We start from the raw sequence: 27,971 nt of genomic DNA on the forward strand, positions 1-27,971 counted from the left end.
ATGAAGTGGGGCTGGGTGTTTCTGGGGGTCTTCCTATCCTTGGGGACCCTTTCCTGGGGGGAGAAGGGCTTAGAGATCCCAGAGTATGATGGCAAAGACCGCGTCCATGACCTCAGCGCCAAGAACTACAAGTCCATCATGAAGAAGTATGACGTGATGGTGATCTACTACCACAGAAACGTGGATGGGAACCGCATGGCCACGAAGCAGTTACAGATAGAGGAGCTGGCTTTGGAGGTGGGTCTCCGCCAAAGCATGACAGGGGATGGATTTGTGGCCCATGTGGGGGAAGGGTCATGGTGGGAAGAGGGGGTGAAGGGAAGGATTTCACATGGAGAATTTGGCTCCAGTTGAGGATTCCTGGACGCAGTCATGGCTTTTGCACTTAGAATTTCAGATAAGTGGGTTTACGGCTGTTGACAGGTGTGGAGGAAGAGCGGGTGAGATCCAGTTGAGCGATTCATGGACCCTTCAGGTTTTGCAGCCTGCCAAGTATGACTGGATAGAGGCAGAGCTGAAGAAACTTGCTGTTTGATTGTCAATTAAGTTGTGATTGGGTCAGCTTGTCTCGACCCAATGGACCTAAAAAAATACAACCTCCTGTCCAGCGTCTGATTTTTTTTTTTTTTTGTCTTTGAGGGGAGAAATCACAACTCGTCCTTTCGGCCATTCGGAATAGCTACATGCACTTTTTGCCTTTAGATGTGATTGGTTGGCCCCAAGTTGGTATCCTGCTGCAATGTATGTGAATGACATCAACTGACAGGAAGTTAACAAGGGACCAGGCTGTTGCCTAGCAAGATAATTCCATTGAAAAGGTCTACAGCTACTTTAGTGTCCAGTCCACATCATTTAAATCCCCTGTTTGTGAGCTTTATGGTTTCCTGTTAAATTACTAGATCAGACACAAAGTCAAACCGAAATTCAAATGTCAGGTTTTTGCAAACAGTCAACTACACCAAACAAGCATCATATACGTGTGTCTATTGAGCAAATCATTCACTTCAATGGCATCCCAGCAGCGTCAAACACTAGGCTCAGACCAAGCCAAGCTTGGCACCATGCATGTATTTCTGTGATTAGCTACTTACTTTAAAATAGTTAAAAATATCTTCTAACTCCATATTTAAATGCAGTTGTTCAAAGTTGACTTTATTGATACAATTAAATCAAGGCTTATGTCACACAATGGCCCCTCACTCATCAAGCTATTATACTATACTGTACTGTACTATACTGTAGCAATTTGTCACAACATTCTTCATACCTTGTTACACATCTATAATGATCAAAAGACCAGGACAATCTTTGATAGGTTGTACTTCCTCAGTGTTACATTGCAGATTCTGTCTGCATATACTGTATGGTGCATCACATCTACAGATCAGTTTAGCAGTCAACCACAGTCTGTATTAGTAAATAGAGAAGAGGCTAGTAGTATTTTGTCCTTCAAGAGCCATTACTGAGGTGCCTTTGACCAGGCACTTACTCTTAAATTGCTCCAGTGGTGCCGCTTATCAGTTGGCAGTAGAAAAAGAGTATGCATGTTCTGGAAACTCTTGATATGATAAATAAATCCAACGGGCTCTTTAGCAGCCGGCCCGCAGTCGATGCACCTGGGCCCCACTGTCAGCCACTGTATTCACCACAGCAATCGTCTGACTGTCAAAGCAACAGTGTCTTCTTACAGAGGCTCAGTGTACCTTACACTAGCCTGCATAAGTCACCTCTGTAAATAGCCTGGGACAGCTCTGCATGCTTAGCAAGAGGCTAAAAGCCCTCCCGGGATGGACAGAGAGCTCAGGGCCGTATCTCACAGCGACTCCTGCTCCTCTCAGGCAACACACACTGTTCTGTTTGGTATTACTACACACCCCTCTGCGTGCAGGCCGAAGTCCTAAACCATTATTTACACACCTAAGTCATTGGATCTGATCAATTTCCTGTCGGTGCTGCCAAGTTGTGCTTCTTGGCTTGAGAAAGAGATGCTTACTGGAGCAGGTCCCTGTTGGACTGTTACTGACTTTCTGCCAGTTGTGACCAAACAGCCAATCAGGAAAGAGCACTAAAAGGGCTCAGAAGAGATTCTTTAAATAGCTGGTCATTACCACCTATGAATCAGGAATTATTAATTATTAAAGTGCAGAGCACAGGGAATAAAATCGTATCTGCCTTTGTTTGAAGCTTGGACCATAGCTGTATAACAGGATGTGCTTCTACTTTGACAGCATACTGTACATTTACATTATTCATAAACATGTATGTATCTTAATATGAGCAAAATCAATGTTTGTTTTCCATTTGTGTGACTCATGACATGCTAGAGCTGACACTGAGGTTTATTCTCCCTGCAGCTGTTTCTTCGGGTTATCACTCATACTGTCAGGCGACACAGGAAACGGCCCGTCTTCATTTTTGAAACAACAGCTTCCTCTTTAATATGAATAGAAATAGAATAAGTTAAATTTAGCAAATTAGTCTAGAGAATAATCCTGCAGGCGCTGCCACGAGCAGATTGTATTTCCCCCTGCATTTTCCAGCCTGAATATAAGTATTATATGGGAAAAGTATCACAGGATCATCACATGTTTAATATCCTTCAGATGAAAAACACCAGATTTAGGAGTAAATGTGCATGATGCATTAGAATTGAGCAAATAGCAGATTGTTGCCATCAAATTAAATCCTTTTAAAGATGTCTCAGTCCATTGTGGGTGGACAAACCTGTTAGGCTTCAGACTAGCCACACACATTTAAAACTGCATTGCTTTCAAGCTATAAATTGTTTTATTGAGATAATGTGATCTCAGCAACATGCTATACCATGCTATTGTTTGAATTCTAGTAGGTTATTCAGTGTACTGCAAGCTGCATGGTTGTCGCGAAGCTCGTACAACTGCTTATATTGACATGTAGTGAACTTGTTTGAGCGATGAGAAGTTTAAAATGCTGACGCGGCAGAAATCCTGACAGCTAGGACAGGTAGCAAGACCTCCAGCGACACTGTGATACACGTCACTAATGAACTCAGCATTTTCTACTGGAAAAAAAGGTTACGTGATGGAGGAGTCAACCTGTCACTCCCAAAATATGCTGGTAGTTTTCTTAGTCTGTGAAAATCAATCCAATGTATCCTCACAGCTGTATTAGGCTATGGCAAGTGTAAACTTGTATCTCCTCTGAAGTGGCCAAGGGTTGTGAATATGCAATACATTTTATTGTAATGTTTAATTAAAATGCTGTGGTTTTATTGTGTAATACTCAATGAAAGAGGTCCATGTAGTGTCGCAAAACCTGCGTTTGCTAAATGAGCCGTGGGGTGAATGATAAAACCGCTTTGCAAGCAGGACAAAATGAATAGTTCATATGTTTAGGCTTTGTATGGGAATGTGTTAAAGCTGGAAGGAGGTGAAAACAGGTGGATTTTTTTTTCTCTGCTGAAAGAACTAAACATACATGAATATTAAATCTACAAAAAATAAATAAATACAGCACATAAAAAAAGTCCAAACATCACCAAATCAGACAAGACAGAGGTAAACAACATAAACTCCACAGCAGCTGCAGCCACAACCACACATAGGCTATTAGCCTACAGCAAATAAGAGTCTGCACAGTCTCTGCAAACCAGAGCGCGCACACGCACAGTATGTAATGCGCGTGTACTCACCAGTGTGAACGCGAGTCTCGTGCATCGCAATCTGCTCCAGGTTCAACTTCTCCGGTCGTACATTTTCGAAACATATTACCACCAGTCCACTAGCTGAGCCTCGCTGTCCCAGTACAACCAGTCCACTCAGTCCCTCTGGTCCCACAGTGCACCTCAAAGTTTTCAAAAGCAGCAGGAAGTCCTCACTGAATGTAAGAAGTTCCTCAGCGAAAGCGGCAGTCACCGTGAGCATGTTAGCAATTAGCCAGTTCTAGCGTACACCTGTTGTGGGTGCGTTTGATTTGGGACACTAAGCATGCCTATCCGTTAGTGTTTTTTTTCAAACTTTTACACGGTTTATTATGACTTTTTCATGTGACTTTTCTTTAAAAAAAAAAAAAGACTCAAAAAAGTAAGTCTACACAACAGCCGGCTTTAGATTAGCCTAACTAGGGTAGATGTAGGTACATTTGTTACTTGCACCCCTGCTAGTCGATAAATGGACTAAACCATACTGCATGACTTTTACCACTCATCAAACCTTTTAATTAACTTAGATCCCATTGCTCCCTCCATAGCAAATGCATTGTTGTTTTGCATGTAGGCCTATAAAGTTCTAATTTTGGAGAGTAAGCCTGTATGTGAAGTTGAAATATTTGACAAACATATTGGAGTTATTGTCAGTAGCCACTGCAATATGCAGCTGCTTTCTCTTTTCTCTCCCCCCCCCCCCTTTAACATTTGTTGATATGGAGGTAGCAATCAGAATCAAAAAGGAGTTTATTGCCACAGTAGTTACCTTATGTGGAATTTGCCTTGGTGATTGATGCCTACATACACAAACAAACATATTAAACCTTAAGAAGAATAAACAAAAACAGAAACAGAGACAAATATATACAAAGTAGCTGTTTAAGTAAAGTGATAATTTCATGGCGGTTTTCATGTTTGGCTCAGCAACAGGGTTTGACATACAGTAGCTCTCACCATGCAATATTTCAGTTCCATTTACGCCTGGGAGAGTAATGTTAGAGATATTTAACATTCAACCTGACAACAGCAATCTGTTTAACGAACTGGGAGCAAATCCACGAGGCATGTAAAAGGATTTGACAGTCCTAATGAGTTATGAGCACACCTCACCTGCAGCTCTTTTGACAAAAATATCTCTCACTACTATGACTCAGACCAAATATTATGAAGTCATTAAAGTCCAACAGGCAGTGCAAAATTCACAACTGAATAGGTTCTACATGCTGCACTGATTAAACACATTAAAAGTAGTATAAGAAATATGAAACATGTTGGTCCCCATTTTAGAGACAAGCTGGTACTGATCAACATCTTTCTGACTTGTCTGCTGTCTGCAGCTTCATTCTCTCTTTCTTTTTCTCTGTTTGAACTCTGTTTGACTTTTGGCATACAGTGTACTGTTATTGCCCATACTCCTCCATGCAAAGCACACAGCTCAGGTTGCAGTGATCTTTTACTTGCCACCCTCTCTACCAACAGCCTATACACACCATTGTTGCTAAGGCACCCTGTGTACCATTATGTTTTACCTTATTTATTTATTATTATGACTTAAGCAAGTTGATTATACAGTTCAAGATAGATAAGAAAAAGAGAAGAGAACATTAAATCAAATATAGAGCACCACATAACTGTTAGGCTAAATGATGACATAACATGGCAAAGATATAATCATCCAGCCTGTTTCTGACATGCTGTCATCTTTATGTAACGCCATCAGACAACTTAGATGGTTGGTTGAGCATTTCCAGACGGAAATATTTAAACAACTATTGTATGTATTGCTATGAAACATTTATGTTTCCCAAATGGTGAAGCTTACTAACTTTGGTGATCCCCTGACTTTTCCTCTAGCGTCACCATGAGGTTGACATTTTAGTTTTTATAGTGAAATAGCTCAACAGCTATTTCATGGATTTGCCATGAACTGTGGTACACATGTCAACCTCATGAACTGTAATCACTTTAGTAAATAAACTTTTTATCAGGTTTTCAGATTCTTTTATTTAAATTATCATAACATAAAAAATGTATTTGTGTTTGTTTTACAAAATAAAACATAGTAGTTCAACAAATAATATTTAAGTTTTTAAAAAAATGTTTTCAATTTAATTCTCTTTTCAATATTTGATATATTACTTTTTTAATCTAACAATTTATAACTCTTATTCTTAATTTGCGAACTTGTTTAATTCATGCATATGTATTCTCTATCTGGGATCTCTGGCTAAAAACTAATTGAGAACCTCTGATTTAGAGACATCATCAGGTCAAAATGACTTGGGTTTATCAGCTAACCCAAATGAAATTCTGCTCTTCAGTATGTACACCTTTGTGTAGTGTTCAAAGAGGGCGAAAGATGTTTAAAATCCTATCAAAGTTGGCATGGAGCAGAGTTTTGCAGTGTGGTCAACATGAACATACAGTATGCAGTTCACTGATGTGATGTTTGGCTGGATTTCTGGTTATGGAAGTTGAAACTGTGACCTGATGCTGTCATACTGCTGCCAAAATGTAACTTGATATAAGCCACAAACCTGAAAGTGAGTCATACAATCTGAGTTGAATGTATTTCTTGCTGCATTGGCAAAGTGAACAATGATCTACTTCAATTGTTTCTGCTTTCATTGCATAAGATGCATCTCTTTTTTACTCCTTAACTCCTTAAACAACTCATAAACATAAATTAAACAAGACTAAACAACATTTTTATAATTACTACAGGGAAATTGGGCCTTTACAAGAGGAGATGCAGCAATAAAATAGGTTATAGCCATCAGTATAGAATATAAAAAAAATACATTGAGTGAAACCAAGCACAACAGACCCACATTTTAAAAAACTAATTTCATCATAAGAGCAAAAGGGAAATGAAAGTGAAAGTATAAGTAAAATATAGTGTTAAAGAAACAAAAACTCAAAATGGAAGCAGCAGAGGCTGAGAGATCAAGCTACAAGCAACAGAAGCATGGGATCCTACATTTCCCACAATGCACCACATTACTATTTTTCATAATCATTGGGTCAAAATGACAGGGTGTATGGCCAAACGGATGATATTCCCATCAGCCTCAGCTGTACTTTGTGTGTATTGCTAATTAACAAATGTAAATCCCTTGTCATTGTGAGCATGTTAGCCTGCTGACTCTAGCATTTAGCTCAAAGCACTGCTGTTCTGACAGTATGTACAGCCTTACAAAGCTGCTAGTGTGGCTGTGGACTCTTTAAAACTGCTTGAAGCTGTTTCTTCTCCCTTTTTAACCCCTCAGGTTGCATACCATTATGTTAATAACTGAGAAATAATCGTAAATAGTCGTATAATGTGCAGGGAATCTTGGTGGTTTGAAGGAGAATACTGCTTTGTCTTTTCTAATCTCCTTCCATCTACTGAGGGATCTGGGAAAAGGTCAGACTGTCACTGTGGTAACCGTGATCCAATCTGACTGCTGGAGCCCTCCTCTTTTCACCGGCACAATCCATTTCATGCTTACATTTTTAATGGTAGTGGATGGTGTTGATGGAGAGAGAGAAAGAAGGGTGATCATTTTGTATGTGCCCACTGAATCACCTCAATTTCTCAATGCTATGGCCACTGTTTGCTGCTCCTCTGGTATAAATAAAACCTTTGAACTTTAATTTAATCAAATGTATAGAGATGATAGAGATTTTCAAAATAAGGTCAAGATTAAAAAAAAGACTCACAGTTTATAATTGTTTAAGTTGTGCATCCTAACAAGTCCCCTTCATTGTGATCTGTGGCTCTTCTGCTGCCCTGGACAAAAAGATAATTGTTTGATTTTTCAAAATAATCCTGGTTCCAAGTGGTAACATTTTACTGTGTCTGCACAAAGGTGAAGATATTACTTATTTGGCTCCCAACAGTTGATTACTAAATATTTATAAATCTAAAATAATTACCTATGAAATACTGCCCTACAATGTCTGACTATCTCAGTTTATAATGGCATCCTTTGCTCTGTGTATCTTTGACCAAATTCCCCTTTTGCTTATTCTAAACAGATGGTAAAGGACTTGAAATTAATTGTTTGCTAAACCACTATATCATGTTTACAGCCATCATGTGTGCATTCAAGACCCCTTTTACAAAATTCATGTTTTTAACCCTTGTGTTGACTTCGGGTCACATTGGCCCGTTTTTAATTTTTGTTTTATATCAGAAAAAATGGGACGTAGAAATAAGCGCTGAAAATGTATAGAAGAAATATTTTACAATTTAAAACGTTGGAAAAAGCAAAAACAAACTGAAAAAAAGTCGTAAAAAACGTCGAAAGAAAAGTGTTTTTTTTCAAGGTTGAAGGGAAGACAAGACTCAGCCATCTATTCTCTGTATTGTAACCTTTATATGTCGTCAGTTGGCTGATGTTGTTAGCAACCAGGCTATTGAAAACTCTGTCAGGCTCCTCCCAGTCTTGCTGCTACTGCTACTGTAAAAAGAGAACAACATAAGCCAGTTTTGCAATCCTCAGTGGACACAAAGTGTAAATCAGGGTTAGTATTAACTCTTATGTCCCCCGGGGCATGTCCATCCCCTGCAACGACCTGTGAACCTGACAGGCAGCCAGATAACTGGCATTGAGTCTGATTTTAAGCGACGACATTGACACGCAACGTTCAGAATGCATAAGTCGCATCAGATCTCATTACCCTGATTTATCTTTGACCAGGCTGGGCCAAAAGGCCAAGTCCCCGTGGTCCTTTTACATCATGAACTCCTGATGAGGTACTTTAGCTTTAAACCACTTTAGTTCCTCCAGGATAAACTGTGAGTCTTTCCAATATCGTAAAGCTCTTTTCGCCGCACTAACGCACTTATTTCGACTCACAAAGTAACTTTACATTTGGTAACTGCAGTGCTAGTTGTATTCTCTCTCAATCTTGAGCGTGTCACAGTGTGTTTATGCATCTTTCAGTGTTTAGTCCCTCGCGGCAGCACTTTGTTGGACTGCTTACAGCCGCAACACCCTCCCTTAAGTGACTGCTGTCAAGTTGAGTGAGAGCAACATCACATCTTTATGGATTTCCTCTTACTTTCAACTGGATGCATCTCGACCCCCTCAATTAACTCTGTGAAAGAGGCACTAAATTAAGATCAACTTTGACAACTGTAATGTCACTAAATATGACGTGCTATGTTTAAATAAAGTGTCCTTGGTTTATTCCATCTCAAAAGCCACTTTGTTTGAGGATTAATAATAGAAACTTTTGACCATTGATTTCGAGGGTCTCAGCTGTTAAAACTGTATGGCTGCCTGATGCACTGTGTCACAATATGGCTCAGTGTTAAATGCTTTATTTGATAGTGCTAAGCTATCTCACATATTATTATTTTTTACATCTTTCACCTATTTCTTCTTTCCTAAATATCTCATTAATCTCAGGCATGAGTATGTGCATCTGTGTGGTAAGTAATGTATATGACCTGAGGGTACACAGTAGAATTTGAGACCTGGATTTAGTGTTTTTGTCCAAATGGGAAAAGTGTTTTGTACAGATTGAATTCGATGCACTGCATTTCTCAAGTTGATTTATTGTACCAGAACTCTAGTACTCTAGGCAGGCAGTCATCTCTTCATCCTCTCTAAGGTACATGAATTGAGATATTTTGTATGATTTTGTAAAATGTATTTTAGAACACCTCATAGTGAAAGCAACACCCCCTGCATATGAATAGTGTTGTACATTTCCATAAGCAGCCCCTACAGAGTACATCTGCACATCTGCAATCTAGTTTCGTGAAAAACACTTAATGGCTTCATCATCGCTCGTGCTCCATCAAGTAGCTGTCGCCTGCACTGTGCCTGGATCTGAAGTGTGGCTGAAATAGAGAGGAGTGGGTCATATCAGCTAACCCAAATGAAATTCTGCTCTTCAGTATGTACACCTTTGTGTAGTGTTCAAAGAGGGCGAAAGATGTTTAAAATCCTATCAAAGTTGGCATGGAGCAGAGTTTTGCAGTGTGGTCAATATGAACATACAGCATGCAGTTCACTGATGTGATGTTTGGCTGGATTTCTGGTTATGGAAGTTGAAACTGTGACCTGATGCTGTCATACTGCTGCCAAAATGTAACTTGATATAAGCCACAAACCTGAAAGTGAGTCATACAATCTGAGTTGAATGTATTTCTTGCTGCATTGGCAAAGTGAACAATGATCTACTTCAATTGTTTCTGCTTTCATTGCATAAGATGCACCTCTTTTTCAGATCCATGAACTCCTTAAACAACTCATAAACATAAATTAAACAAGCCTAAACAACATTTTTATAATTACTTCAGGGAAATGGGGCCTTTGCAGGAAGAGATGCTGCGAGGTAATAGCCATAAGTATAGAATATAAAAAAAATACATTGATTGAAACCAATCCAACAGAACCAACATCTCAAAAACTAATTTCATCATAAGAGCAAAAGGGAAATGAAAGTGAAAGTAAAATATAGTGTCAAAGGGATATTCCAATTTGTTATTGCATTTCCATAAAGTTGGGGAACCAAAAAAAAAAAAAAAAAAATTCAAAATGGAAGCAGCCGAGGCTGAGATATCAAGCTACAAGCAACAAAAGCATGCAAGCCTACATTTCCCACAATGTACCACATTACTATTTGTCATTAGACCCCATCTGCCTCCTAAATGGCCACTTTCATTACATCGTCATACACCACGTGAAACATGTTTTATCGCACTCGTGAGATATGACATAAACCTGATGCCATACCCACTTCTTTAAAACTTAAGTCTAAGTCCTTTCAGATCCACAGACAACATTATACAACTATAGTACTCCTTGTGACAAGTTAACTGAACGCCATATGTACAATCATGGAGCTCCCCTTTAACTACGTAGGTGCGCAGAGAAAATATTGGTGCATGGCTGGAAGAAATGTGCAGTTAAGACAATTAAGAAATAAAATGAGGAGAATGCATAAAATAGGAAAATAAATGATGATACAGTGGTAATTGCAATATGTAACTCAAATCAAATTTAGCTGAGGTGGGAGCTTTGCAGCTCACTGAGGGACCTGTCAGCAGCTGCCAACAACAGGCCAAAATAGTTCATGGCCGAGAGCCCGCATGCTGTTTCTGTCCTGCTAAATTTACCCCTGCATCTTCCCCACTCACCTCCACCGCTCCCACCCCAATGTTGACTGACTGCCTCCATATTAAAACCCAATCAGTGTTGTCCAAGAACACTGTACTGTGTACATACTGTTTGCACCCTGCGACATGCAGTGTATTACAGTATACGTACTTTCTTGCTGTAATTACTTATAAATATAAAATGCTGTTCTCGCTTTCTCCCTAACATACATATTATTTTTCTGCTTTTTCCATTGAATGTTCTTTTCTGCTCCCCCCCTCCTCCATTATCTGTATCGGGAATGTCTTCATTTCACTTATTAATGGGAGAAAAATGTCAAGGAAATGCAGGGAATAATGGGGTATCATGAAAAATGTAAATGTGAATTTTTTTTGTATGTTGAAACCATGACTTACATCTCTATTCCACAAAGAGATGGTCCCTGAATAAAGATAGCACGGAGAGCACAGTGCATAAGTGCTTTACATCACCATGTGTGAGTGAACATGCCGTATCTGCTTCTTGGTACTTTATTTTCCCTTTTATAATTTCATACAGCTGCAATTGACTGTTTTTACAGCACATGTATCATATTAACATGAAGCACAGGTGTAATTAATTAAATTAACTTTATTTAAAGGTCCCATATTGTAAAAAGTTAGATTTCTGTGAAAGGAACAAAGTGCTCAATCCACAGAGAAATGCACACAGTCATTCCGAAACGGTATCTTTAAACAAGCCGTCAGGACTTCCGTACAGTCGTGATGTCACAACTATACCATATATAGGTAGAAAGTGCAGCTACCCCGGCTGCAATGACGGTTCAGAGACTCCGAGAGAGCAGATGCGGGAGACCCAGAAACGTTGACCAATCAGAGCACACTGGGCTTTTTTAAGGATTCAAGTATGAACCTAAAAATAATAATATAATATGGGACCTTTAACGATTGCTCCATTCCATACCCCTTTTTTCAAAGCAGACATTTTGACTTGAAAAAGCACAAGTTCAAATGTTGCAGTAAGTCATGACAGTGTGACAGTGAGCCAGCATGTACACTACCAGGACCCTGAAACTGTAGCAGCTAAATGGAATTCAGCCACCATTAACTTCATTATTTGAGAGTATTTTTTGTTTGTGAAAAAGGCCTATTGGGGTATGTGACTGTATGTGTTTGCTGACTGATGTTATTTACTGGGACACTCAAATGCAATGTAGCAATCATTATTTGTTATTAATTGCACGTGTACATTTCTAAAAATGTTAATTCACATAAATAATTTTTTTGATTAGTACATTATTTCACTGAAATACAAATCAATGCATCAAATTTAAATGACCTTAAAATAAGACATCTTCTTGTCCTTTATAAAGTGTGTTGCATTTAACAACTGCTGGCTTTGTGTGACTCACAAAAACAAGCTTGACAAATGCAGGAGTTTATTAGCTGAGACTGTTATGCGACATGTTTGTAATATGGTTTACTGCTGTCAAAGTGAGTCATTCACAGATGGTCCCAGACACTTCTGTCCTCACAGTTTGTTGGAGTGAATCAGCTTGTGTGCCTGTGACTTCTCTAAAAGCACTGAAAAAGTAAAAATAATAAACTCAACAAACAAAACAGAGGAGGAGAATTATAGAGATTTATTACATAATCTGTAAAACATTTAAAAACACAGCATCTTATTGCTGTGCATAATCCTGGATCGGCCTTTTTAAAACAGTGCAGTTACACTAGCTGGCGGCAAGTCAGAGCATGTGGTTTGTACACTTTTGTATCTGAATCTTTCATGACCACCCTGGCGCAGTGTTATGTAACAGCCTGGTGTAGAACATCCTGATGTGTTATAGCAGTCATTATTAATTTACTCTCTGGCTGGGGGGAAAAGCTGGCTAAAATTCCTATTTTGCACAGATCCCAGGCCACCTGTTCATACAGGAAGATGGGAAATGTTGTTGCTTTGATAACCTTTAAATGTTTCTTCATTTTACCGAGTCAGCAATTTTTGGGGGTAGCAGACGAAATGTTAGAGACAATTTGAGAAAGATGTTTTTTTTGTTGGCCGTATTACCTACAAGTTTGTGTGTGGGCTTTGATGTTAAAGCAATAATGTTTTTGCATTTTGTTTATTGTGTTTTTGTGCTAACAATTACATTAATGTTGCATTATCAACATAACAATGTCGATTTTTCAAATACATCTGCAGACAAACCATTACATAAACAAACGACATTACATGCAAAAATATATTTTAGAACCATAAAACAGACACATTTTCATTACATCTCAAAAAAGTCTACGTTGATTTCTGTACCATATAGAAATCAGTGGAAAGCAATAGCTGCCTGGTAGATAACATTCATAAGTATACCATTTTTTTCCTAATTTCTGGATCCTTTTTGGACAATGATTGGCAATAAGATATGTTTCAGATTCAAGTTTTCAGAAAAATCTGAAACTTATCCTACTATTATTTTGATTATTAATATCTGATTTAAAAACGGGAAATCAATTACATTATATCATCATTGCAATTGGACCTTGTTAACGGTAAAATGCAGACAGTGAACGGCGTCTTCTTGCTGGAAGATGCAACCATTTGATTAAACATCGAGTTAACTGCGCTTTTAAAAACATCTAGACATTGTACACTGAAAAACAGTAGCGTAAAGTGTTCATGATTTATCATTATTCTTCCAATCTAAAACTTGCAATATGCATAGTCATCGGATTACATGCATTCGTGGCACAAGTAAAACCATGTTCACACATATGCACACTGTACACAGTACAGTATGCACACAAGTACATACACTCTCCTTCACAGCTCTGAATAATTAGATTTTTGGTCCGCAAATAAAAATGACAACAAGGCCAACTGCAAAGCTAGCTGTTTCTCTGCAGCTGGTGCTATTACAGTCTGAGTGTGTGCTAGTGCACCTGGGGTTCTCACGGAGGGACTTACATCATAAGGTGACACACATACACATGTGTGACTCATTAACTGCTCAGTTGTTCACTTAAGAAACACACAAGGACTACATGGGAATGACCAAACAAAAAGAGATTTAGACCAATGATAGAGAAAGGAACAGCACAGCAAGTTCTTTTACATTGATGGTTTATTCAGCCCTTTTCAAAGCCCCAGTACTGGCCCTGGGAGGGTGAATGAAACAGGAGGACAGTGCTGAGTGGATGGATAAATTAAAAAAAAGATCAGGCTTCTCTCTCAGGTATCTCTTCTGGTATATGGTTTACATGGATAGGACAAATTCTACCAGTACTAATTCTGCCTTACTTTTTTTGTTATAACAGGTGAAATTTGTAACTTACCCTTGTTTCAGGTAGAAACTTTTTCAGTACTTTTTGTCAGGTCAAACATGTCTACTCTGTAGCATTAACACCTGTCACTCAAGTCCAGTTTTACCAAAGTAACCAAAATATAGGCTAACCTGCATTTAGAAAGTTTTGAGGAAGCATATGGGTGGCTATATTACAACAAATTAGGGGTGGGAATCTCACGATGCCATATCATCACGATGCCATATTATTGAGATTTCAAACATAATGCAATATTCTGCGATATATTGCAATTTATTACCTTTTTTCCAAATTTCAATTTTTCCCAATTTCAAATTATGTCCCCAAAAGGAAACTTTGTCAACATCTGTTTTATCTAAAAATATGCATTTTTCTGTTTAGTTTTTTTTAATCTCACTTCAATTGTATTGCTGCAAAATGGGATTGTCAAGCAGACAAACTGACCAACACATACTGTATATAATAAAAGATCAATACAATATTGCCACGGAAAATATCACGATACTATGCTGTATCAATTTTCCCCCCAACCCTACAACAAGACCCCTCTACTGCACTGAGAACCCGCCACCCTTGCCTAGCTCATCATATGGTGCCACAGCCGGTACCCAGAGCATGTTTTTGACAACTCACCATGGCTCTCTGCCCTCATCTTGTGTCACCTGACAAGCTGACAAGGGGAACAGATGAGGAAGGGTGAAGGGGTGTCTTAGGAGACTGCTGTAAGTCAGGACCAAATATCCAGATGGTCACAGAGAATGGGAAAGAAAGGAGGTACTACAGAGTGAGAAGAACACCAGAAAGCAGAAATGAGAGATGTCAGCGGGAGGACAGAACTAGAAGGAGATGATGGCTGTGAAGTGTTAATGTGCGTGTCAAATGTCTTCTTCCATTCATCAGCAGCCAAGTCTGCCTTCCCCTCCTTCCCTTTCCACACCCATTTCTATATGTAACGGATCTTCTTTTCTGCTCCTCAACATGCTTTCTTACACACCCTTATAAAGCTGTGGGAGTCCCTGCTTTGCCTCCACCCCACTGCAAGCACCCACAACTTCACCTCTCTTATAAATACCCCAGTGTTACTAATATGGTCAAGCCCTGTGGTATAATTTTGGACAAACAAAGTCCTACACTTGACAATTGAATCTGTAAAGTGGATTTTGTTATAGTATCTTTGGCATTGGTTTTGTTAATTCTTTGAACCTACTGCTGCAGTAGTAGTGTTTTTTTTGTTTTTTAATGTTTTTGTGAGAAGGTTTGACTTTAATTAGACTTCAATTAATGCAATGCAATGGTTAATGCAATCTACTACATAAGATCATGCAAAAAATGCAAAACTACATCCTGATTTAGTTCCTACTCCATGCAGCACAAGCAGAAGTTGTGTAAAAAGTGTAATTTGTATCTGAGGTCAATATAAGCAACAGCAGATTTGATTAAAGTGCTCATATTATGCTCATTTTCAGGTTCATAGTTGTATTAAGAGGTTGTACCAGAATAGGTTTACATGGTTTAATTAAAAAACAAACAAAAAAAATCATATTTTCACCCTGTGTGTTGAGCTCTCTGTTTTAGCTACCGAGTAAGACATCTCACTTCTGTCCCATCTTTGTTGGGAGTCGCACATGCGCAGTAGCTAGGTTAGGACAATTAGCCATTCAGAAGCAGAGTATTAGGGCGTGCCATGCTAGCAGCTAGGCGAGCATTATAACGTGTTAGAAAGTGACGCACATTTGTCACGGAAGTAAAGGCTGGACTACAATAGAGCTGTTTGGAAAAGTTTGTGAACAGTGTTTTCTGTTGGAGATGGTAAGTCCCTTTGGGGTGGACTTTGGGCTTTTTCACTTTGTAAACCTATAACGTGCACAAAAAAGATATATAACACAATAAAGGAAAGGGAAAAAGCCAAAAAGCATAATATGAGCACTTTAACGTTGCTCCATCAACTAATTGCAGATTCAAATAAACATGTTTTCAAAATGGTTGTTTCTCTAACTTGACACTCTTCTGCTTCCAGGCAGTGATTGAAACAATTAAGAACATTCTAATTACTCAATCACTAGTGCACGCTACACTCAAAACTGTTTAATAAACGTCTGATTTCTTGTGTTAAGCTCCTATTCACAATCAGCTAGCATTACCTCAGGACCTCCGATACTGTGTTATTCAAATCTACGGATTAAATCCCATTTGTGCATTATGATGGAAATAAAACAGAAAATATAAATGTCCCCAAGATGTTAGTATTATCTCTATTAAAAGAAAAAGAGGAGACGAGGATAGGACTGAAAGGGAGAAACAAGGATACCTTTTTATATCAATATACTGTAATTGAACAACACATTGTTGGGATGAGAGGTGATCTGAAATGTTTTGCAAGATTAAGCAAAGCAGCTGCATTGCAAATAACATGAGGTCCTCAGGTAAGGATAGTAACACTTTCCTTTAAGTCCCCCTATTTAGCATTTACAAGTAGTATATAAACCGGAAATAAATGGTTAATAACCCATTATAATGTAGTGTAAAGCAGATATCAGCGATATAAGTTTATACATTTATACACAGCACGTATAAATGAAGGCTGCTGCATAATTAATGACAATAACATGTATTCAATGGATAAGCTATATTTGCTGACAAATACTGTATATTAATAAACACACAACTAAAATGTTCTTATAGCTACGTACAACATTATGAAGTGTTACATTATAACTTTACATGTATTCATACTGCTTATAAATGTTAAATAAGGGCACTTATATTAAAGTGCTGCCCATCGTTGCGTGTAAGCAGGGCTTTATAAACCAAGTACAATGTCAGTGTTTAAGTTTGGACCTATTTTGTCTCCTGTGAAGGCCACTCCCATTTGTTGTAAACCTGGAGGCTGTGACTATTGTGCCTTGCCCTAAAGCGTTACCTCTTCTTGCAGTTGACCACAAGTCAAGCAGCACTTATCTTTCAGGTATGTCAAGGTCTGCCCTTTTGTGTCTGTAAAGCTGGGCTGCGAAACACAGATTCTTCTGCCGCTGCAGGATCTTGCTGATTGTTCTCTTCCACTCCATAGCTGCAGATATCACAGAGAGATTCAACTGCTTTCAAAGTTCAGCAGCAGCAGCAGCAGCTTGCCTGTGCCAGTTTGAGTCATAGCAAGCTGATTCACCTGTGAAAGAGAAATGGAAGATTGTTTCAAAAAGGCTCCCATCTAATCTATTAACCAAACTTTAACATCCATCCATCCATCCTCCCACCCATTCATCCATGCAGCCATCAATGGTTGTAAAGGGTCACTTCACCCAAATTACAAAAATCATATTTTCGGATTTACTAGTGATGTCTAACATTGCAGTTAGTTTTATGTGCCAAGATGTTATAGTCTATACTGTATGGTACAGCTCTGCTCGACTCTTTTTTTGAGATTATCAGCTGATCGTTATAACGACACCATGTGAATCGTATTTTGTGCTGCTCATAACATTGAAAATGGAGATAAAAAACTCAATAGTCTCAATTGAAAACAGTTGAGAATGAGGTATGTGGGATTATTTTCTTGAAATGTTAAGAAGCACAACATGAAACCACATTCACCTCCATTGTATTGGTGGGACATAATTCAAGCAAAGGGGTATCTTAAAAGGTATAGTTTGACATTTTGGGAAATACACTTATTTAATTTCTTGCAATGAGTTAGATGAGCTAAGCTAACTGGCTGCTGGCTGTAGCTTTATACTGAGGTGTATTTCCCAGAATACTGAACTATTCCTTCAAGACTTCACCAGATAAAACTATCTATCAGGACAACTAGACAGAATATGTTTTCTGATTTGGGTGAATTTACCCTCTAAAGTAAAAGAAGCCTCACTTTGTATGGAACATATCACCTTTTCCATTGCGATTATCTTGCTTTAGTATTTCAAGGCAATTACGCCAATGCTCCTAACAAGATTAGAGAAAAATTGGCCCTGGGTCCAAACATGAGCTAATGTCTCTGGACTGTGGAGACCAAAAGAATGGATGGCATTAAAGATTGTCTGTGAAGAGCAGCATAACACATACTCTTCCATACTATACATACTGCAAAAGCTATCTGTTGCTGGTGCTTTGTGGCATTTGGCCACTTATGGATGTCACTGTACAACCCTATTCACAATGCTGCTTTGCTACATAATGCTTTTCACTCACTTCATTTAAAGTCTAACCCTTAAGTTCCAAGGGGCAATCATCTTTTTCATACTCTACAAGTGCTAAAGCAATAAATTGGAGAGCAAATTAGCATTAAAAATGGAAAATGGTAGTGTGTTGTTGTATACAACTGTGAAATACAGTTAATTTATTGCTTAAGTCTGTATATTTACAGTATGTGTGCGCATGTATGCAGCAGCTTGACTCTGGCTCCTCTCCTTTCCACCACACCTGTTGCAGCGTCTCTTCCCCTCAACATAGTTGGCTCAAGTTCTGCCCCTCTTGTTCTTCTGGAAACCCCGCTGTCTGTGCTCCTCTCACGCGGGCTATGAGGACTGTCAATTGTTGGCTTTGGTTTCACTCCGATTTAGAAAGTGCAAGGCAGCAATCCAAAGCTTTTGCTTTTAAGGCCTTGAAATTAAGATGAAATGCCAAGGGGTAACGTGTAAATTAAACTGAAAGTATGTTTTCAACGGAGTTCTGAGATTAGGAAATGTCTTTCACGGGTAGCCCACTGGATCGCGAAGATCAGTCAGATATAGAAGCAGAACTCATGTGATACTAAATACAACGTTCTCTTTCTTCTTCACTACCCCACCCCTCTCTCTCTCTCTATGTGTCTCTGCCCAGCTTGCAGCCCAAGTTCTGGGGGATTTTGATGATGAGGACATTGGATTCGGTCTGGTGGATGAAAAGAAGGACTCTACTGTTGCCAAGAAGCTTGGTAAGCTTGCCAAGCATTGACAGAGACCTTGCTGATGAAAACACGCCTAATTGTCAACGATACCAACAGAAAAAAAAATCTTTGGCTCAGTGTAAATCATCCCTTTCCATCACCACATTTCTCATGGTCTCTCCTGGTGCTCTCAAAGAATAGGGCTGAACAAGTGCTACTCAGCAAATTCAAGGTTATCTTTATTGTCCCACTTGGGGAAATTACTTTTGCAGCCAAGGTTCACATAAAAACAGAATACAAAAAGACAAAATCAACGACAAAATAAATCCTAGAGCAGGGAAATGGAAATTCATACCAAGTGCACAAGAGTGCAAATGTATGTTCAAGTGTAAAAGGGACGTGCAAGGAATGCAGCCAGAGTGCAATTTGTTATTAAGCATATTGATGGCACTTGGGGTGAAGGAGATGTGATTTCTGCACATGTACTTCTTTATTCCAGTTATTAATAATAATCTTTTTTAACTCTCTATAGTCATATAATCCGTATTCACTCCGGATTTATGGGGATATTCTTAATAGGAATCCGGGTACAATTTATTTATGTATTTACATAAATTATACAGGACTTTAATTTAATGTAGCATACAGTATGTGTGGCTTTTGGACACATTTGAACTTTAACCTGTCCAGTGTTACTCCATGGTCACTTATGAATAAATGGATAAATAACTTACAAAACAAAACTCTAGTTTAAAAGTGTAAAGTGTAAAAATGTGTTAATATTAAATGGGATTCAACATTTAGTACTGCAATGATAGACAATAAATGTGAAACAAGCCTGCCCTCAAGTGTTGACCAAAGATGTCACAGCTTCTTTCAAACATCATGTGCTGCAGCTGTAAACCCAAACCCACGAGCAGTATTGTATAAAAGAACAATCAGGTATATTAATGTTACCCACTGACATATTCTTCTTTCTCTGCAGGTTTTGATGAGGTGGAGAGCATCTACATCTTTGCCGACAATGAGATCATCGAGTATGATGGAGAGCTGGCAGCCGACACCCTGGTGGAGTTCCTCTATGATGTATGTAATTTTTGGTCAATGAGGAGGGATGGTGCCAAGTATGGTAGTTGAATTCAGACTATGGTTTGGTCTTATTTCTAACTGTATACAATGCGGCAGCTTGGTCGGTGGGCCTCATATCTGACACACAAGGCACCCTTTAGAGTCTGTTTGAGATGCACTGGGGTTGGACGCATGCACCGTGAGATGACATAGTATAAAGAATGCCAAAGTCTGTATTGAGAAGATGCTGTGGCGGATGAATGGGTCAAACAAACACAGGACTTTAATCAGGAGACAGCTGTTTGTGATCCGTGTGAAACCAAAAGTCAACCCTAACCCTGTAACATACTTACAGTAACTCATGTATGTATGTACGTTACATAACAAACTTACGTATTCTAACCCCAACCATGATCTTTTCCTAAACCTAACCAGGTGGTTTTGTTGCCTAAACCTAATCCTGCCCTGCACATTGAAAAATGACACCAGAGGGGTAGCCAGAACATTAAAAACATCAAGGAGTCCTGACCAAGCATCCGTATGTGACGAGTTAGGAGTGAGAATGTGTTGATTGAGCACACTTTAAAGCAGACAGCAGCATATTGCCTTATACTGCTTGTGGAATTATGTCACCCAGATATTAGGACTGATATAAAAGTCTCTTGTCAGGTGATTGAAGACCCTGTGGAGATCATTGACAACGAGCGTGAGCTGAAGGGTTTCCACCACATGGACGAGGTCATCAAGTTGGTTGGCTATTTCAAGAGCGAGAAATCTCCTCGTAGGTTAAATATTATGATCTAAAGACTGAGCTTCAAACAGATGAAACTTTAAGAAACTGTTGTTGTCAGCCTAATGATGTTTTCCTTATTTTCTCCATACAGACTTCATTGAGTTTGAGGACGCTGCTGAGGAGTTCCACCCCTTCGTCAAATTCTTTGCCACATTTGACCCAAAGGTTTAAATTGTTTGTTTGCGTATTGGTATGGATTGGCCTATTTTGTGCATAAAAATGTGAATTTGAGTTCATCTGAAAATCATAGGAGACTTAGCAATTTCATGGACGTGTAAGAATATAGACATTAAGTACATGTTAGGATTATATTGTTACTAGTAATGTTTAAATGTCTGTTCTGTGTTGTGCTAGCAAACATCTTCAGTAATTTTTAATTTTCTTTTAACTTTGTATTTCCTGATTCTCTTCTCTATTAACATTATTTCAGATCGCCAAGAAGCTGAAGCTGAAGATCAATGAAGCTGACTTCTATGAGCCCTTCATGGAGGAACCTGTCACCATTCCAGGAAAGCCCTACATTGAGTCTGAGCTTGTTGAATACATTGAACAGCATGACAGGTGAGCATCCATGGTGTCCTTTAATCCATCTTTGGCCACATAATTTCAGTGGTGGAATGATTCTAAATACATTGTACATTATGTTTATTGAGGTACTTTTACGTGAGTATTTCCATTTGATGCTACTCTCTACCTCTACAATTTGGAGGCAAATGTACTTTTTTCTCCACTATATTTATTTGAAGGAGCAGTGTGTAGAGAATTGAGCACAGTGCAACTAACTGAATACTCCTCCCCTTCCCTTCCAAGCGTGTAGGATAACCTACGGTGTTTTCAGGTAAATGCAAAAAGGCCCTGACATGGCCTAAACATGGTGGTGCAACATCTCCGTGGAAGAGGACCCGCCCCTTATGTAGATACAAAGGGCTCATTCTAAGCTATTGAAAACACGATTCTTAGTTTCAGGTGAATATACAAAAACTAAAAACGTCAAATAGATACCCCTAAATCCTACACCATGGTCCTTAAAGTGACTATATGTAACTTTTTTAGGTTTTCTGAAATTCTGTCATTTTTCATATAACGATCTTAAATGACCTGTAACAGCAAACGAGACTAACAGTGAAAAGAATGCTATTTTTACGTAATTTTTATTAGTGCCGTTGCTCGGGTCCTATTTTTCCCGCAAAGTCACAAATGATTTGCGGCAGGTAGATGGCGCTACAGAGCACACATTCTGACGAGTCACAGATTTCGGCTTAACACCGGAAAAGCCTATGCAGCCAGGTAAAAGGAAGCAGGAGATTTCTTTATATAGGCAAGGCCTAATTGTGTTTTAAGGGTCCAGTGTGTAACGTGTTTAGTTGTTCATTATCAAAATTTGTGTTGCCCGTTCACAAACTTGTCCTTTTTCATGAATATTTACCACGACCATCAATTCCAAGTATTCCTTTTGGCTTGAAATTTTACATTTGCATTCACATGAACCGGGTTAGACGCTCCATATTCATGCACCATCTTGAAATGCGTTAGCCGGTAAGGGACATACAGGACATACTACTCTGCCTTTTGCGTTTTCGCTGTCACATGATAAACTCACAGGTGCTGCTGATGCTGCTAATGGGTCTTGTAGCTTCCCGGCACGGCAAGTTTGAAGAAGGAAACATGGAGGACCACACGTATTCAAAATCCAAATTTTAGGAACAGGAGTCTTCTTCTTTGCCCAGAAAAAGAAAAAGGATATTGAAAAGAGCAAGAGACCGGCTTTTTGAAGCGTGAAGGCTACCGTAGCTGTAATACGTACTTTGAACTGCGTGGCGTGAGTGAGTTGATTGCGATATATGATCTCAATGCTAGATGGGAGAAATTCCTACACATTGGACCTTTAATGTTAATTTAGAAGTTATCTGTTGTAGTTATGGCTGATACTGGGTCAGGACCATCACAGAAAAGAAGGAAATTAAACAAAGAACAACTAAAAGCTAAAAGGGAAAGGGAAAGGGAAAGTGAAAGAGGACGGGCGAAAACGAGAATCACACTCAGTCGGGCTTTCAACAGATGGAGACAATTACGGGATTGTAAATGATTCAAAAACATCCCCAAATTGGCCCTCAGGTATGTAATATGTCTATTGCATTCATAAAATAAATTTTGTTTGCGCGTTGTAGTTGTATGTCAGTAGACAACATTAAATTACGTCCTTCCATTTAGCGCCCGTTTTTTATTTCTTTTCAGTCCGTGTTGGGCTACTATTATTACTATTTTCTTTTCCCTTGCCCCCTGTACTTGTTTAAAGCGTCCTTGGGTTTCATGAAATGTGCTAAAAGAATCTATGTTATTATTACGTTCATTGCTACAACAAAGTCCTAATACTTTGGCTGGTGACACAGTGACAGTGATAACGTAGGTACCCGGTTTAGCTCACGATACATCCAAAGTAGGCTAAGTTACCGTAAGCAACACTTGAGATGCAACGGTGCATCTGTAACCTATTCTCTTATTGTAAATGAATGATTTTCTTTCTGACCAAAACATTCATCGCAACTATATGACCTCCCAGTAACGCTAACTCAGTAATCTACAGTGGGTAATAAAGCACCGTAAGGAAAAGACCTTTAAGACAGCAGGGGCCTCATGTATAAACCTTGAGTAAGCTGGTTTTCCCATGCACTTTGTGATTTATAAAAATTAACTTGACGTGAGAATGTGCGGGCCATCAAGCAAACTTTTGAGCAGACGTGAGAATGTGCGGGGCTGCGGGCATCCGCAAAGTCTTTTCTGGCTCTTTAGCATGGGAAATTCTAAGTGAAAAATGCCAAAACTCACCAAACATTACAAAATAAAGTTTTTCTTGCCTCCACCTCCTAGGCTAGAAATCTAGACGCATCCTAGGGGCAGCAAATGTAATTTGCAGCCAGGGGGTCGAGCAACTCTCCATTGGCTTGCAAGCTGTAAAAACCAAACTCTAGCCAGGCCAATCACATCGTGTATAGACAGGCTTAACATAATGACGGCAGGCTATCCACCTCCGCGATCAGCACCTCAACTTCACAGTCGGTGAAGTTTTTTTCCATCTGCAGCGAGATAACCAGTTGTGATTGGACAAAGAATGACGTCATTGGGCATTTATAGTAATTTCCATATTCATTTATGGGAGGTGGCTCGTTCACGTGTGCTCAATTTCACATTGATTTTGATGTATAAAGGAAAGGTGTGCAGGACCTGGCGTATGCCCAGTTTTATACATACAATATTTCTGTGAGTAGGTACTTTTCAAGTTTTGACCATATGCCATCTTCTGGTATGAAAGCTGCGCAATCTTTTATACATGAGGCCCCTGGTGTGGTAAAATACTAGCGCTTTTGTCCAAAGCGGCCACTAGAATCAACACAAACTGAAAGTTACATATAGCCACTTTAAATACCTTTAGTTACTTTAAAATTTAGATTATTAATTAAAAAAGCTACCCAGTAGTAAAGTAACCAAAATGATGTCCACTTTTACCAGTTACAACATTAAAGTGATGAACACATTAATGCATCACTAATTATAATCCAGCAATATAATGATATAATTTTATATATATATATATATATATATATATATATATATATAATTTTATATATATATATATAAGATTCTCTTCATAATGCTAATACTTAAGTAGGCGTTTGAATGCAGGACTTTTACTTGAAACTGATTATTTTTACACTGTGGTATTGCTACTTATACGATCTGAGCACTTCTTCAATTGATTTACACAATCAATGCCGATAATCATTTAACATTTGAGTCATTTTTTGCAGTCCCTCCAGAAAAATGCGATTATGTGATTGCATAATTCAATGCATAATCAGCCAAAGTCCGCATATTTATGCTGGGCCCTCATTTTTTCAAATACACCGCACTTTCGCCACATAAATTGCCGCAAAATATGCGGGGCTTGCATGATTTCATAATCCCCGCATTGTCTTTGCAAAAAAGTCACATATATCTTAGCAGAAAGTTGAAAAATGTTGCGTTTACTTCACACAGGAGCAGCCATTTTCCCCTGTTGCCATGGGAATGTTATGAAGTGACATAATTACACGACGTGAACATCATCAAAAAGCTGCAAACCCTGCGATGAAGCCGCAATTTTTTCAAGTTCCCGCAATTTTGTCGCATAAAATTGTATAAATATCCCGCATTTTTTAAGAAAACGTGCCGCATAATCAAGGATTTTTGCCCTCAACAATCACAAAAAAAAACATTTTTCTGGAAGGACTGTTTTTGGAACAGTCATATAGAAAAACAGCACTATAATTTCTTCAAACAAGTGTTTTTTCTCTATGTCATTGGAATATTACATTTGATTTTAGATTTTTTTATGTTTCAGGCCCACTCTGAGGAAGCTTGAACCTCACAGCATGTATGAGATCTGGGTAAGAGATCTGAAACTGCTATTTAAAGAGTCATCCATTGTTGATTGTTCATTTATTTTTCTCCAATAAAACTTGTATTTCATATCTGTCAATATGAGGAATATAGGACATCCTCGTCTTATCCTTCTTTTGTGCTCACAGGAGGATGACATTGATGGAGAGCACATTGTTGCCTTTGCTGAGGAAGATGACCCAGGTAAACGTCTACTTCAGTGCCTCTTTATACATACAGATATAGCAGTGATATTATCCACATTGTGATAGCTGGATGATCAAATATCTAGATAATGCTTTAGGGTGCCTGACATTTGAATTTTTCCTTAGACGGTTATGAATTCCTGGAAATCCTGAAGGAGGTCGCTCGCGAGAACACTGACGACCCCAACCTCAGCATCATCTGGATTGACCCCGACAATTTCCCCCTGGTATGAATACCCCCCCCCCTTTATATAAGATTTATTTCAAAATCATTTATGCTGCTTAACCTTATATATATATATATATATATATATATATATATATCTGACTATATATATATTCATATATATATATATATATATATATATATATATATATCATTTATACTCTTTATAAAAAACTATTTTTTACAAATGTGTCCTTATAAAATATAAAAACTACTTTGAATGTCATTCATAATCGCATCAGGATATACAAGCCTAATCATCTGTCTGTATCTCTCTTTCAGCTGGTTCCATACTGGGAGAAAACCTTTGGCATCGACCTCTCTTCTCCTCACATTGGTGTGGTTGATGTTGATGACGTAAGCATCCTTTCTCACCCCTTGCAAACACCTAAAATGAAAAATGTGTTGTTTGGAGTCTTACTCGGGACAATTGAGTAAGTAAGTGTTAGACATGACGTGTTGTCAAGAGGAACAATCTTTTAAAATGCATTTGTCTCTCACTACCGTGGTATGAAAGTCTTACAGTTTCTGTGCCTTTGTCAAACTTTTGAAAAAGTAAAGCAAAACACTGCGCTTCATCCCAGCACTCATCCCATGAGATGAGTGCAGCACTTTGTGCTACCACATGCCGCAACAAAATAACCACCGGCGTTACAGACAGCTGAAACCGCACCGGAAGCGAGGCAACCCGATGTGGATGCGTGCGTGGTTACGGAAAAAGAGAGTGAGAGGGTGTCAAGAATGGCCAAAGAGTGTGTCTGTTTGAGAGCACGACAACCAATGAAAATGCTACATTAACATTAGCTAGGTAGCTAACTTAGCGCTATGTTAACGCGGGATTGACTAGATAGCTACCAATAAACTGACAACACGTACAGCAACATTCAGTGTCTGGCCGATATGCTCCCAAAAATGGGCTTTTCAGGGCTTTTTTTCCTGAAAAGTTCAGAGATTTACAACTAGAATTGCTAGTAGCACAAAAATAAAAACGCTCTAAAAAAATACACTGGGTTCAGCGCTTTCTCTCTAGGCGCCACATGCAATCTCTTTGCATTGGAAACTATTGAAAAAAGATGCTGGGCCCTCAGCAAAAACGCTATGTGGACACAGAGCCTTTAGCTAGCTTAATTTTTCCTATTCAACGAACTATAAAAACCCTATTTGACACACTATAAAAAAAACACTAACATACGTGTTGGATTCCAATGAAGATTTAATTATTCTGCGTTTTAATACAAGCCATCGCTCCAAATGTAGTATATACACGTTACTTATTATTTTACTGCCATTTTGAGCTGTAAACTGGGCATCAGAAAATATTTTGTCATTCTATTATATTTGAGTGCCACTGTGTGTCATCGGCAGGCCGACAGCGTGTGGATGGAAATGGATGACCAGGATGACATGCCCACAGCTGATGAGCTGGAGCAGTGGATCGAGGACGTTCTGTCAGGAAAGATCGACCCAGATGATGATGATGATGATGATGATGATGATGATGATGATGATGACGATGATGACGATGATGACGATAATGATGATGATGATGATGACGATGACGACGATGACGATGATGATGACGACGAGGATGACGATGATGACGATGATGACGATGACGACGATGATGACGACGATGACGACGATGATGAGGACGATGATGATGACGATGATGAATAAAAGTTTACCATCTTTCACTTCATTATAATTTAGCCAGAAATGACAAAATCCAAAAGAAGCAGCAGTTTTTTTTATTCTAACATCTTGCAGCAAATACACGTTGTGTCTGTTTGCTTCCTGTATGGTTTCTGGTAGGGACAAATATAATGGCCCTATGAGAAACTTTTACTGTCAGTCAGACAAGGAGAGGATTTGCATCTCTGTTGATGAACAGGGTTGCAGCTTAAAATGTTATACGTCCTTTGTTACTGTATTGAAATATGCTAATCTCTCACCTCTGAGGTTTACAATGAATGTGAGCAGCATATGAGAGGCTAACTTCCCTGACATTTTCTACCTAATGTCACAGACTGGGGTTCACCCCTTTTGTCATTTTCTCCAATTAACTGTAATCCTGTTTCAATGACATGTTTTCTACTTGATGAAGATAAGAAACAAATACTTTATTGTACTATTTTTAAAGAGAACTACAACTAAACTCACTGGACAAGTCTTAAGATTATTACAATCTTGGAAAAGGATTAAGGTACCGGATAACAAAAAAATACAAAATAATTTGTTTCTGCTCTCATATTAAAAATAAAAGACAAAAATATTTAAAAACCAATGGTGTTTGTTGTTTTCATTG

General features: G+C 38.7%; 1 protein-coding gene across 1 annotated transcript; it reads left to right on the top strand.

Moving 5' to 3' along the window:
• casq1b (calsequestrin 1b) lies at positions 1–27,903 on the top strand. The gene is made up of 11 exons (XM_078276027.1): positions 1–237; positions 18,912–19,005; positions 19,943–20,043; positions 20,695–20,806; positions 20,910–20,983; positions 21,249–21,379; positions 25,197–25,242; positions 25,384–25,438; positions 25,567–25,667; positions 25,949–26,023; positions 27,032–27,903. The coding sequence occupies exons 1-11, from the start codon at positions 1–3 to the stop codon at positions 27,341–27,343; spliced, it is 1,338 nt and encodes a 445-aa protein (XP_078132153.1). The 3' UTR covers positions 27,344–27,903.
• The last annotated feature ends 68 nt before the right edge of the window (positions 27,904–27,971 follow it).

The sequence above is a fragment of the Sander vitreus genome, chromosome 19, assembly GCF_031162955.1.
Source record: "Sander vitreus isolate 19-12246 chromosome 19, sanVit1, whole genome shotgun sequence".
In the NCBI taxonomy this organism is placed as follows: Eukaryota; Metazoa; Chordata; class Actinopteri; order Perciformes; family Percidae; genus Sander; species Sander vitreus.